The sequence below is a fragment of the Setaria viridis genome, chromosome 7, assembly GCF_005286985.2.
Source record: "Setaria viridis chromosome 7, Setaria_viridis_v4.0, whole genome shotgun sequence".
In the NCBI taxonomy this organism is placed as follows: Eukaryota; Viridiplantae; Streptophyta; class Magnoliopsida; order Poales; family Poaceae; genus Setaria; species Setaria viridis.
In genome coordinates this window covers 17950594-17962987 of record NC_048269.2, presented here as the reverse complement: position 1 = coordinate 17962987, position 12394 = coordinate 17950594, and the positions used below count along the sequence as shown (strand labels likewise).

The window sequence follows — 12394 nt, the reverse complement described above, 5'->3', positions numbered from 1 at the left end:
TTTTTCCCTCCCCCTTTTTCCTTTTGTTTTTCCTTCTTCCTTCTTCCTCTTTCTTCTTTCTTCTTCCTCCCTTCTTCTCTCTCTTCCTCTTTCTTCTTCCTGGCGCCCGAACCGGCCCCAGCTCCTTAACTTCCCGGCGCCACCCCTACTGGCGCCACGCCGCCCGGCCTCCGCACGCCAGGGGCCCGCTCCGCCTGGCCCGGCGCCGGCCGCGCCGCTGCCTCCCTCGGGCCGCGCGCCCGAGCCGGCCCCGGCCAACTGCGCCGCTCCGCCCGGCGCTTGGCCGCACCTGCCCCGCGCGCACGCCCACTGCCCCGCGCGCACGCCCACTGCCCCGCCGTCGGCCGACCCCACCGCCGGTGCCGTGCCGCCCACCGCACCCTGCCGGCCCGTCCCCTACCGCCCGCTCCGGCCCCCTACGGCGCCGGCCGCCGCCCGTGCACGCCACCGCCGATCCCACCGCAACACCGGCCACCTCCCCCTCGCCGGCCTATAAAAGGCTCGGTGCCCGGCCATCTCCCCACTCCATCCACCAGCACCACCGCCACCCGTGTCGAGTCCCCCGCGCACCACCAACCGCTGCCGCCGGAAGCCGCCACCGAAGCCGTGCGCCGCCGCCGCAAGCCACCACCGGCCGCCCCTCTCCCATTGCCGCCACCCACGGTAAGGGAGGCAAAATGGGGTCTCCACTCCTTCCTCCACCACCTCCTCCGCCCGCGGCCGCCGCTGGTGAGCTCGGCCGGCCGGCCACCGTCGCCCCACTCATCCCCACTCTCCCTCTCTCTTCCTGGAAGAAGAAGAGCTAAAGTTCCCCAAAATTCCGATCTGACCCCCTATTTCTTCTTATTCGCGAAACAGTCCTCCCACCACTCTCAAAATCTATTCACGGATAAGCCCTTCCACCTCCAAAAGTATTTACAAAAAGGTTCCTGGTTTATTACAAATCAGTCCTAAACCTCCGTTTAAGCCCCTAATTCATGTTTAATCTGTCATTTTATGCGCCAAACTTCCTCCAATTAATCCCAAATTTCACCACGTCATCCTTCAGAATACTTTCGCCGATCCATATCCAAATTTCTCAAAAATAATCCCTCTACCTATTTTCCGTCAACGTTTCCTGTTCGGAGCTCACGGTTAAAAACTATTTCCTCTTTTATTTATTTGTGTGTCTGTTTGTGTGTGCCGTAGATCGCGGATTGCCCGAGGAGGAGCCCGAGGAGGAGTTTGACCGCGAGCCCGAGCCCGAGGACCAGTACCGCGAGCCGGAACTCCCGGACGGCTTTGAAGACGGCAAGTCCAATCTCACCCTTTGATGCATACTTAATATCTAGTTTTTCAAACACAACCTATTGGCCTGTTTTACAAAATGCATATTATTTCATCGCAAGACATGGTTGGATAGCCACCCCTTGATTGTTATGAACATTCCTTGCCATCCTGTGCTTATCTCTAAATATGACTTGCTCTGTTTAGATGATAACCACGGCTAGAACGCTTAGGAATTTGTTACACAACTGCAATCATTATTACCATGGTGTTTTCGGAAAATGAACGTGTGTGTGTGTGCAAGTGAGAAAAATGGCTTTTCGGGTTCAAGGGAAAAGGATGTGTAGACAGGATGGATGGGTATTCCTTGTGTGGGATGCCAGGTTGTTGTGCTCGTACCTTGGTGGTTGAGCAATATTGGGAGATATCCATCTTGTCGTAATTAAGGACCGAGTTGATGTGTCATCTTGCCTAATTCCACCATCGTGCAACCACTCGACCGTTGTATGGGCAACGGCTTAGCATAAATCCCACTATCTGAATTGTTAGTCCTCAGGGGTGCTGGTGAGCAACGGGGGCCCATGGAAAAGGAGTAAGATCTGGGTGACTTAGGTCCCGGTTACGGTCTCATGAATGAGCCGTGAACCCCTCGGGTGCTTCCGTGAGGGCTAGTCAGTCTTAGCTAAGGTGGGTAATGGCTTTGTTAGGATTCGCACCGGCACTAAGGTGATCGTGCTGCGGTACCCTACTTGTGGGAAAAGTGTGCAACCTCTGCAGAGTTAAAACCTATCCGGGTAGCCGTGTCCACGGCATTGGACGAGTTACGGCTTGGTCACATAACTAGTACTTGGACAAGGATGTCACGTGTATGTGTGTGTGTGTGGGATTTTTGAAGAGTCCGGCAGATGTGCCGTGCGCTATGGCGGACGGGGAGTCCGATAGCGATAAAAAAAAAATTGGATCCTTTGTGTAGGATCAACCCCACTCAATGTTTCGGACCCTAGAGGAAAGCTTTACAAAAACCCTTTCGAAAACAAACCCTTGCATATGTTGAAAATCTAGCTTTACCGCAAATAAACTCTAGCCTATCCTTGTTGTTACCTGTGCATATACTTGCTTGTATCCCCCTTCGTGGATGGGGTTGGACTTGTTGAGTACGTTTGTACTCACCCTTGCTTCGTTGCTACAGAGGAAGACCCGGACTTCGTCGCCGAAGACCTCGAGTAGAGGTTGTGTCCGCACCCAACGCTGCCTGTGGTGTTGGCCTACCCAAGATGCTGCTGCTGCCGTGTAGTCCCGAGTGCTGTCTTTTGGCAGTCGCTTGGTTAGCCGCCGTTATTTATTTATTGTTTATCGCTGCGTGGCTTTCACGCCCACTCCCTCGGGAGTTGTACGGTAACTGAATTATCTGTCGAATAAATGTGCTATCATCCTCCTGGGACTGATATTTGTATCACATTTAGTCTCTACTTATGTGGGGACGCTTCAGTTATGGAACCGCCCTCCATCTGCTTAAGACTTAAGTGCGTGGTTAAGGACACCAATACCCGTGATATTGTTAGAAGTTTCAAATCTAAGGGTCCCTTTGGCAAGGCTCCAGCTCCTCCAAAAATGGGGAGGAGCCGAAGGAGCCACTATTTTTTTTTTAGCTCCGGCTTCTCTATACAAAACGGCTCTAGCTCCTTAGTACTCTTAGCATAGAGTTGTTTTTGATATACCTATTTGGTAGGGCTCCAGCTGGAGCAGTAGGAGAAGTCGAGCTGAAAGCACTACCAATGAAGCTCTAAACGAGCTTTGTAGGTGGCACATAAAAGTTAGAGCTATATTTTTTGAACAATAACTTACAGGATTGCATCGGTGATGGGACTGTAGGAGGGGCAGTTACTAAAAGAAAAAAGACTGGGAGGGGCAGAGGCAAGTCTTCTACCCTCGCCCTCGCCGCACGCCAAACCGGCAAACCCTACCTTGACCGGGTGACCGGATCCACTCGACCGTTCTGCGTGTGCGTGGGGACGTGGGGTGGCTGACACGGCGCACCCGACGTGGCATCCCACACGACCAAGGCGTCACGAGTCGGACGTGGCAGCTCCCCATTGGCTGCCACCACGTCCCGCACCCTCCCATTGGCCGGAACAAGTCACGCGACGGCCTCTTCCTCGCAACTCCCGGCCCCACCACTCGGATCGACCGATCCCAGCCGTCCCACCTCCCCGTCTCCCCATCTCAGCCGTCCGGCCACTCCACAGCGCCCACTTCTTATACCCCTTCCCCTCTTCTCCCCTCTCGCGGACGCTTCGCTCTGGTTGGAAGGTTTCGAGAAACTCCCCCGGCTCGAGGAGATCGGGAGCGAGAGGATGATGGGAGGGCGCGCCCTGCTGCTGCTGCTCGTTTCCGCGCTACTCGTTCAGATCCGCGCCTCCGACTCGGTAATCTCAGCGAACCCATAGCTTTTCGTCGCTGTCCTTTTTTTTCGATCCCGGGAATTCTGGGGCGAGATTTCTGATGGTTTGTGCGGGTTTTGATGCCGTTGCTTGCAGCTGCTGTACGAGTCGTTCGACGAGGATTTCGAGGGGCGGTGGGTCGTCTCCAGGAAGGACGAGTACCAAGGTATGCGCGCGCATCTATCTCTCGCCTAGCGTGCGTGCTTGTTGTTGTTGGCTCGATCTGTGCCAGATCCGTGATTCAGTAGGTGTTTTGGGGTGGCCTCGTGCGAGATCTTAGTTGTTGGTGTCATGGATTAGGAGCCACAATTTAATTGCTCAATTGCTCGTGAGATCCACGGATGTGTGCATGGTGGTTTGGTTTGAATGCTTGTGGCGCTCAAGTTAATGCTTTATTAGAGTTTGTAACCCAGATCCTTTCTATGCAGAGTTGCTACGTGATCCGTGGGCTAAAGTACTGTGTAGCCGATGATACCTTGCCTCCTCTCGCCCTTACCTGTTGACCTTCATTGTTTTCTGGCTACACTGAGCCGATAGTCTCACAAGACACAGCTTGCTACCGTTAGGAGCATTTGATCATTTAAGTGACACTGATTGTGCACGCACCCCTTGTTGTGATGATAATGTGAGGCACTTAGTTGAACTGTTCTTGAAACTGCCAAGATGTGTTATTGACATGATAGCCTGTGACATCTAAAGATACTTGGATAATTTCAAATATGTATGTGATGATGCAGATCACAACATATGTCCTATCTGCTAGTCTTGCAATTGCTACCTGTAATATTCTTCATACGGAGTAACCTTGTAATACTTATTTGGACTAGGCGCCTGTTAGATTTTGGTATTTTGCTCTGCTAGTGTTGAACATTGTTGCCACTAGTCATAACTTTCTATTTGTTCATTTTTTCTTTGTACCACTGTCATCGATTAAGAGACATACTCTGGTTTGCAGGTGTATGGAAGCATGCCAAGAGTGATGGGCATGAGGACTATGGTCTCCTTGTTAGTGAGAAGGCTAGGAAATATGCCATAATCAAGGAGCTTGATGAGCCAGTTACTTTGAAGGATGGGACAGTAGTCCTGCAGTTTGAAGTGAGGCTCCAGAATGGCCTTGAGTGTGGAGGTGCCTATATTAAGTACATCCGCCCTCAGGATGCTGGATGGGATGCCAAGGAGTTTGATAATGAGACTCCATACACTATTATGTTTGGCCCAGACAAGTGTGGGTCAACCAACAAGGTGCATTTCATCCTTAAGCACAAGAACCCCAAGACTGGAAAGTATGTCGAGCATCACCTCAAGTTCCCACCTTCTGTCCCATATGACAAGCTCTCTCATGTCTACACGGCTATCTTGAAGCCAGACAATGAGGTGAGAATTTTGATCGACGGGGAGGAAAAGAAGAAGGCAAACTTCCTGTCTGCTGATGATTTTGAGCCAGCTATTATCCCACCCAAGACCATTCCTGACCCTGATGACAAGAAGCCAGAGGACTGGGATGAGAGAGCTAAAATTCCTGATCCAGATGCAGTGAAGCCTGATGACTGGGATGAGGATGCTCCAATGGAAATTGAGGATGAGGAAGCCACCAAGCCTGAGGGATGGCTGGATGATGAGCCTGAGGAAATTGATGATCCAGAGGCAGCCAAGCCTGAGGACTGGGATGATGAGGAGGATGGTGAATGGGAGGCACCAAAGATTGACAACCCCAAGTGCGAAGTGGCACCTGGGTGTGGCGAGTGGAAGAGGCCAATGAAGCAGAACCCTGCTTACAAGGGCAAGTGGCATGCACCCCTGATTGACAATCCCAACTACAAGGGAATCTGGAAGCCTCAGGAGATCCCCAACCCTGAGTACTTTGAGCTCGACAAGCCTGACTTTGATCCAATTGCTGCTATTGGAATTGAGATCTGGACGATGCAGGATGGCATCCTGTTTGACAATATTTTGATTGCTGATGATGAGAAGGTTGCCACCTCCATCCTAGAGAAGACCTGGAAGCCCAAATATGAAGTTGAGAAGGAAAAGGAGAAGGCTGAGGAGGCTGCTGCTGGTGCAGATGGTCTTTCTGAGTTCCAGGTAATTCATTTTCTTATCTTTTTATTACAGCCATTACTGTTAATTTCTTTACTGGACCATACTTCCATTTTATAACTAACTTGTTTTGCCATCTGCATTGCAGAAGAAGGTTTTTGACATCCTGTACAAGATTGCTGATGTTCCATTCTTGGCACCCTACAAGACCAAGATCATTGTGAGTTCTGGAAATCTTTGCTAACCTATCTTGTCAAACATCTGAATGTCACACCTAGAAAGTGACATCTTCTCTCAATATCTTGCACACAGGATGTGATCGAGAAGGGAGAGAAGCAGCCCAACATCACTATTGGCATTTTGGTCTCGGTTGTTGTTGTCTTTGTGACCGTGCTCTTCAGGATCCTGTTCGGTGGCAAGAAGCCTGTGGTAAGTTCTTCCCAACGATTGTTTTACTCCCCTCGTCATCCTAGACTTGAAGAGAACGCCCAACCCACAACATTTGCTTGTTGCAGGCTCCTGTGAAACCTGCAGCTGAGGCGAAGAAGCCCAAGGCGACTGAGACTGATGGTGCTGGAAGCAGTGGTGACAAGGAGGAGAAAGAGGACGAGAAGGAAGAGACCGCAGCGCCACGCCGGAGGTCCCGAAGGGAGACATAGACTCTGAGGCTTATTTTTGACGTCTTTGGCCATTCTGGCACCTGCTTCTTTTTGAGAATTCGCCTCTTAATATTTTGAGTGTATAATAGGAGTGTCATATGTCACCTCTGCTGCTTCGCAGCTGATGATTTGTTGTTTACATGGTTAGACCAGGAACCCTTCACGAGCAGTAGAAGTTAGTTTCTGTCGGTCGTTTGTGTGCTGTGCCTGACTTTTATAATCACTTTGAATCAGACAGAGGTGATTGTTTTCTGGTAGATTAAACGAAGTAACATTTCAGATTTTTTTTTCAACTGTTCGGTAAGGTGAATGCTTGTTTAAGTTTTAGTTTGTTTAAGTTATTGGATGCTTGAATTTCTGCAAGGGATAGGTTGTCAGCAGTTTGTCATTGTTTTCTGGTAGATTAAACGAAAGAAAATTTCAGATTTTTTTCATTGTTTTCTGGTAGATTAAACGAAGGAACATTTCAGATTTTTTTCAACTGTTCAGTAAGTTGAATGCTTGGTGTTGATGCTTTCTCTGTTTCTCTGGTCAACATATCGCATGCGCTATATCATGAATGCGCTAGATTGTGTGGTGGTTGTCAAAACGCTTGTGGAAGCTGTTTCTCTGGTCAACATATCGAATGCGCTAGATCATGAATGCGCTAGATTGTGTGGTGGTTGTCAAAACGCTTGTGGAAGCTGGTCAGATCGGTGCGCACAGGGACGATGTGAAAATCGGTATGCACATCACCTCGGGAGGGACGATGCGTCTTAGAATTTCCTCAGCCACCGTCAAGACGAAAGAGGAAAGATCATCACCTCGGGAGGGATGATGCCTCGGGAGGGATGATGCGTTAATAGTTGTTCTGAGATCGGTAGGTCATTCAGAATTTCGGGTTGAGATGAAAGAGGAAAAGCAAAGGGTTGAAAAGGGTCGAGAGGAAAGAGGAAAAGCAAAGGGTTGAAAAGTTTAGGATTTGAAGATAAAAGTAAAATAAATATTTTGTTCGATTTGGTGTTAGCTCAATCGGTCGTGGCCCTTTATATTTATAGGGTGGGGAGATCTTGTCTTGCAAGGAATCCTTTTACAAACTTAATCTACAAGAATTCCTTAAATCTACTCGGACCAGGATGGACCGGTCAGACTGGCCGTACCCACCGGTCAGACCGGTTGATCTTGCCAGATCAGCTACAGGGCTCCGGACCGGTCAGATCGCCTGGAGAAACCGGTCGGCCCAGCCTGATTTTGTTTGATGCTAATTTCAGGCTCCAACACATGCCCCCTTATTTTTTTAAAGCATTGCGTAGTAGAAAATAAAAATAAGCCTAAGGGCGATGCTCTTTTCAGAATTCATCGGCCATTTATTCTAAGGGCGATATTCGAAAATACCGGCCATGTTACATTATGCATCTTGCCATACACATGGATAGTATTTCTTCAAGTACCTACCATTAAGAGCTCTAGGCAACTGCCATCCCTGCAAAGTCTCCACCATATAGTAATTCCTAAAAAGCGTCTTCACAATCTTATATAGCCCCTCCCAACTTGGAGACCACTTGCCAAACTTATTGCCAAACTTGTTGCTTTTGGTTCCTACAAGTAGAATCGTTTTTCAAAGGTCGCCAACCTGAAAATGTTTAGCTTTTACCTTCTTATTATAGGCTTTAGCAACTCGATGTTTGTCCTTCTCAATCTCCTTCAAAGCCTCCAATCGCTTGTTGGTCACTTCATCAATATTATCCATCATCGAAGCATGATAAGTGTCAAAATCAAGATTATCTTGCTTAGCCAACCTATATGCTCCTAGATTTACCTCAATGGGCAAAACGGCTTCTTGACCATAGACAAGCTCAAAAGGATTAACTTTAGTCGCACCATGTCTAGAAATATGATGAGCCATAAAGCTTGAGGTAATACCTCATGCCACCTTCTAAGATTTTCTTCTATCTTCTTCTTGATAAGCTTAATTAAGATTTTGTTGCTAGACTCGGCTTGACCATTAGCTTAAGCATAATATAGAGACGAATTGAGCAATTTAATACCATAGGATTCAACAAATTCACGCACCTCCTTAGATATGAATGAAGTCCCTTGGTCCGTGGTCAAAGTTTGTGCAATGCCAAATCTATGCACAATATGCTCTCTAACAAACTCAATTACCTCCCGATGTGTCATATTCTTGAGGGGAATCGCTTCAGTCCACTTGGTTAAGTAATCAACAACCACTATTACAAAACAATGCCCTTTTGACGAAGGAGGATGAATTTTACCAACAAAGTTCAATCCTCATCCCCGAAAAGGCGATGGCTTAATAAAAGGATGCATCAACGCAGCAGGCACCATCTGGACGTCCCCAAACTTTTGACACTATTCACATCCTTTGTAATAGCGAAAATGTGGCGGAATCGCCCAACTTAAGCTGGTTTAAGTGCGCCTAATCGCTGTCGGAACAGCAATTATGCGAAACGCACCTAAAACAGCATAAGTTCGGTAGTCCGTCGAGTGTCCCTAGGACTCCTCGAAGGATCCACGGCGTGTTTCATAACCATACATCAGGATAATATCCGTGATGGGATAATATCAACAAACATTACATTTTTACATACATATATAAAAGGTACGAGTTATTACAGGACATAAGTTGAAACAAACTTAGTGATGCAGTGTTAGACAAGCTCTAAGATTTAAACATAAATAGTTCAGAAGAAGATGCGTAGGTAAACTTTTCTCTAGGGTATTGTGAGACTCAGGTCAATACCCTAGGGCTTCGGGGTCTCCTCCTCTGTAGCCTCCTGTGGAGCTTCTGAAAGATAGCCACAAGGGGAAAACCCTGAGTACGGGGTACTCAGCAAGTCTTACCCGACTAACCAATATAATAGTTTTCTTTGGAATGCATGCCAGCTTTTGGGTGTGTTTGGCTGACACAACTTTTTGCCGAAAAGCTTACTACGAGTAATGCCTTAGTTTTATCTTTTATTTGGGTTAAGTCATTACCTAACCATTCTAAATGATAACAGAAGTAAAAACAATCATAGCTGTTAAATCATACATGACTTGATAACAGGAGAATACATATTGCATGAATTGATACTACGATGCTCAACAGTGATCAAGTGCATTCATAACCGAGAATTGCGGCGATCCGGATCTAATTACATCCTGCAGGAGAGTACCCTAATCACCAGCGTTATACGACTGTCCAGGTCGTATCGAACAACCTCTCAATTAGCAAAGTCAATGATTAGGAATACGACTACCCGGACCCAGGGATGCACCCCCACATGGGACCCCACATCTGGCCCGATCTCCATGTGAGTTTTAGGCTACACCCCTGCCAATCTCCAGCACGTCAAGCGCGGGTACGAAGTATTCCTGATCATAGAATTTACTAATCTACTGGGCTTTACTGGTCCCATACCCAGTAAGTGATCAGATGCTTATCACTTGATCAAAGGTTAAGACAACGAATCGGGCCTTAACCAAATTAATCTAGCAGACAGAACTATATCTCTAGCTTCTGTCCGCTTTCAAATTCCAAGCTATCTTCTATAAGCAACATGTATGATTTAAAAGTTTTCCTTAAGGTTGGTAAACCAAGCATGTAAGCAAGTAAGCAATTCTAGACTTGGGTATCTTCTAAGGTTTGAACAAGTGGCAAAGATGTCCTTAAAACAAGGCATGATCATACACAAGAATAGGTTTCAAGCAACTCCTAGACTTAGTGCATACATAAAGCAATTAACCTATAACTAGTCACATGAAATAACGACTCCAAAATAGATAGGTATAAATGCACCGGGGCTTGCCTTGTTCGCTAAAAAGATTAGTAGAAGCTGACGGATTGGCTTCACAGGGAACAAACTCAAACACTTCTTCGGATTCCGAAGGTCCTTCTGAGAATTCCCAATAATCTCCTTCCGGTGCTTCGGGATCTACGGTATAAATACATGTAGGGGGTTAGAATGCAAAATTTTTGAATACAGACTATACAACTTTCCTTCATGATAAAGTTGCAAGCCAACAAGGACTATACGACTTATCATGATAAAGTTGCAAGCCAACACACAAAAATCTAAAAAGATTAGCCTATAATTCTATTTTTCTTATTTAACCCTTCTTATAGCTTTTTCTTTTATTTTTAGAAAAAGTTATAATTATTTTCTAACTTGAAAATCTAATTTCCTATGAGTTAAGAATAATTTGTGATTAAGAAAGTGTTATTCATATTTTATACATTTTATAAATATTGAGTATTTATTTAATTACCTTAAAAGGAAGGCATTAAATAAATACCCGAATTTTTATTATTTTTCTAGGGTGTAAAAATTTTAATGCATAAAGGAAAATAAAATAAGCCTAACAAAATTGGTTTCACTAATTTTGGACACTCCTACAAATTTCTGTGATTAAAATGGTGTAAAACAGATTTAAACGAATTATTTATCTAAAGGAATCTAATTTTTCCCGAAAAATCACCCAGAAAACTTTTCTTACTCAGCCTCTTTCTACCCTCTCTCACGCGCACTGGGCCCCACGGCGCGGACCCCACTCTTCCTATTCCCTTCTACCCGCCGGCCCCAAACTCCACTGCTGGGCCTACTAGGCCGATTCCTTCTTTCTTATCCTCCTTTAACCCGGTTCCAGCCCAACAGCCCACTGTTCCTTTTCTTCTTTTCGTGCAGCTTTCAGCCTGCCCTACTGGCCTACCGGCCTGCTGGACCTCACGGGCCCCCGGCCTACCAAACCAGGCCGATGACTCCGCACCGGCTCCTGGGCCTACGCGACGCACCGGCCCTTTTCCTTTTTTTTTTCCCGGCCGACTCGCGCGCTGACCTCTGGGCCTCCGACGCGCCGCGGCCCAGCAACCGCTCGCGCGCCCGGCCTGCCTGCTACTGCCTCGCCCGGCCGGCCTCCTTCCTCCTCTTTCTCCTCTGACGCGCGGGCCCGCAGTCGCCAGCACCTTCTTCTACCTCCCGCCAAAACTTGCCCGTGACAGGGGGTGGTGCGGCTCGCCGGCCGGCGCCCTCCCGGTGGCGGGACTAGGTCGCAACACCACCTCTACACCTATACGGCCCCGCGCGCGGCAACAGCTCCCCGGGAGATGGCCGGAGCCATCCCCTCCACGGCGACGGGCGGCGACTCCCTCGGCCGGCCGTGGCTTCTCACGACGGCAGCCTAACCTACTCAAACATCTACCCCTACACCATCCTAGGACCCTAAGTACTTGACTACAACTACTCAAGAAGGAAGAGATGTAGCGCGAGGTGGTTCTCACCGTGAGCGGGCGGCGCGACGGCGGCGGACAGAAGCGGCGGCGAGCACGGTTACTCCGGCATGGAGGTTGGACAACAACTGGCCCGCGGTGTAGCTAGGGTGTCTGTGGGGGAGTGGGCGAGAGGAATCGACGGGAGGCGAGATGTGGCGGTGGAATTTTGCTCGGCGGTGGTGCTTGACAGAGAAGAAGCTGGCGGCGGTAAAAAGGAAGACGGTGAAACGGCGGCGCGGGAGCAGTAATTATTCAAGGGTTTCACCGCGCGCATGGCTGCCACCGTGGTCTACCCCTAGGCTTGCGTGGTGAGGAGGTGGCCTAGCTAGACGCGCTGGAGGACAACCGACGACGGCGGCGGCGACACGTCTGGTGCTCTGTCACCGCCCGTGATCTTCAGAGCCGAGTCGTGGTCGATCTTCAATCCGACGGCCTCTAGCGCCTTAACAGAAGTTGGAGATAATCTCAAACCCGTCATCTTTTGTTTTGGCTCTGGCTCGAGATAAACATCAAATAGGATTGAATTTGGATTTGTTTCTCGGTTTCCTGTGAAATTCACTGAAACTGACATTCAGTTCGTCAGTTATCGACAGTGGCGTTGAGCTTACTTGGTGAATTAATTCAGTGACCCAGACCTTGTTTTTCTAGTCCAACTTCTTCCTAAATGTGTTCTACAATGTCCCAATGTTCCATTTTGCTCATGAACAAGTACCCCTTTTGATCTACATTGCTCTGAATTC

The 12394-nt window shown here is 48.1% G+C and overlaps 1 protein-coding gene across 1 annotated transcript; it reads left to right on the top strand.

The window, feature by feature from the left end:
* Positions 1–3532: 3532 nt before the first annotated feature.
* LOC117863958 (calnexin homolog) lies at positions 3533–6696 on the top strand. Its single transcript, XM_034747894.2, has 6 exons — positions 3533–3692; positions 3804–3873; positions 4663–5789; positions 5893–5964; positions 6057–6173; positions 6260–6696. The coding sequence occupies exons 1-6, from the start codon at positions 3621–3623 to the stop codon at positions 6401–6403; spliced, it is 1602 nt and encodes a 533-aa protein (XP_034603785.1). The 5' UTR covers positions 3533–3620; the 3' UTR covers positions 6404–6696.
* Positions 6697–12394: the final 5698 nt, after the last annotated feature.

Coding starts and splice junctions, on each gene's coding strand:
- LOC117863958 (XM_034747894.2), top strand. CDS start 3,621: ATGATGGGAGGGCGCGCCCTGCTGCTGCTGCTCGTTTCCGCGCTACTC. Junction 3,874..4,662: donor CAGGAAGGACGAGTACCAAG/GTATGCGCGCGC, acceptor TCTGGTTTGCAG/GTGTATGGAAGCATGCCAAG. Junction 5,965..6,056: donor CCTACAAGACCAAGATCATT/GTGAGTTCTGGA, acceptor TCTTGCACACAG/GATGTGATCGAGAAGGGAGA.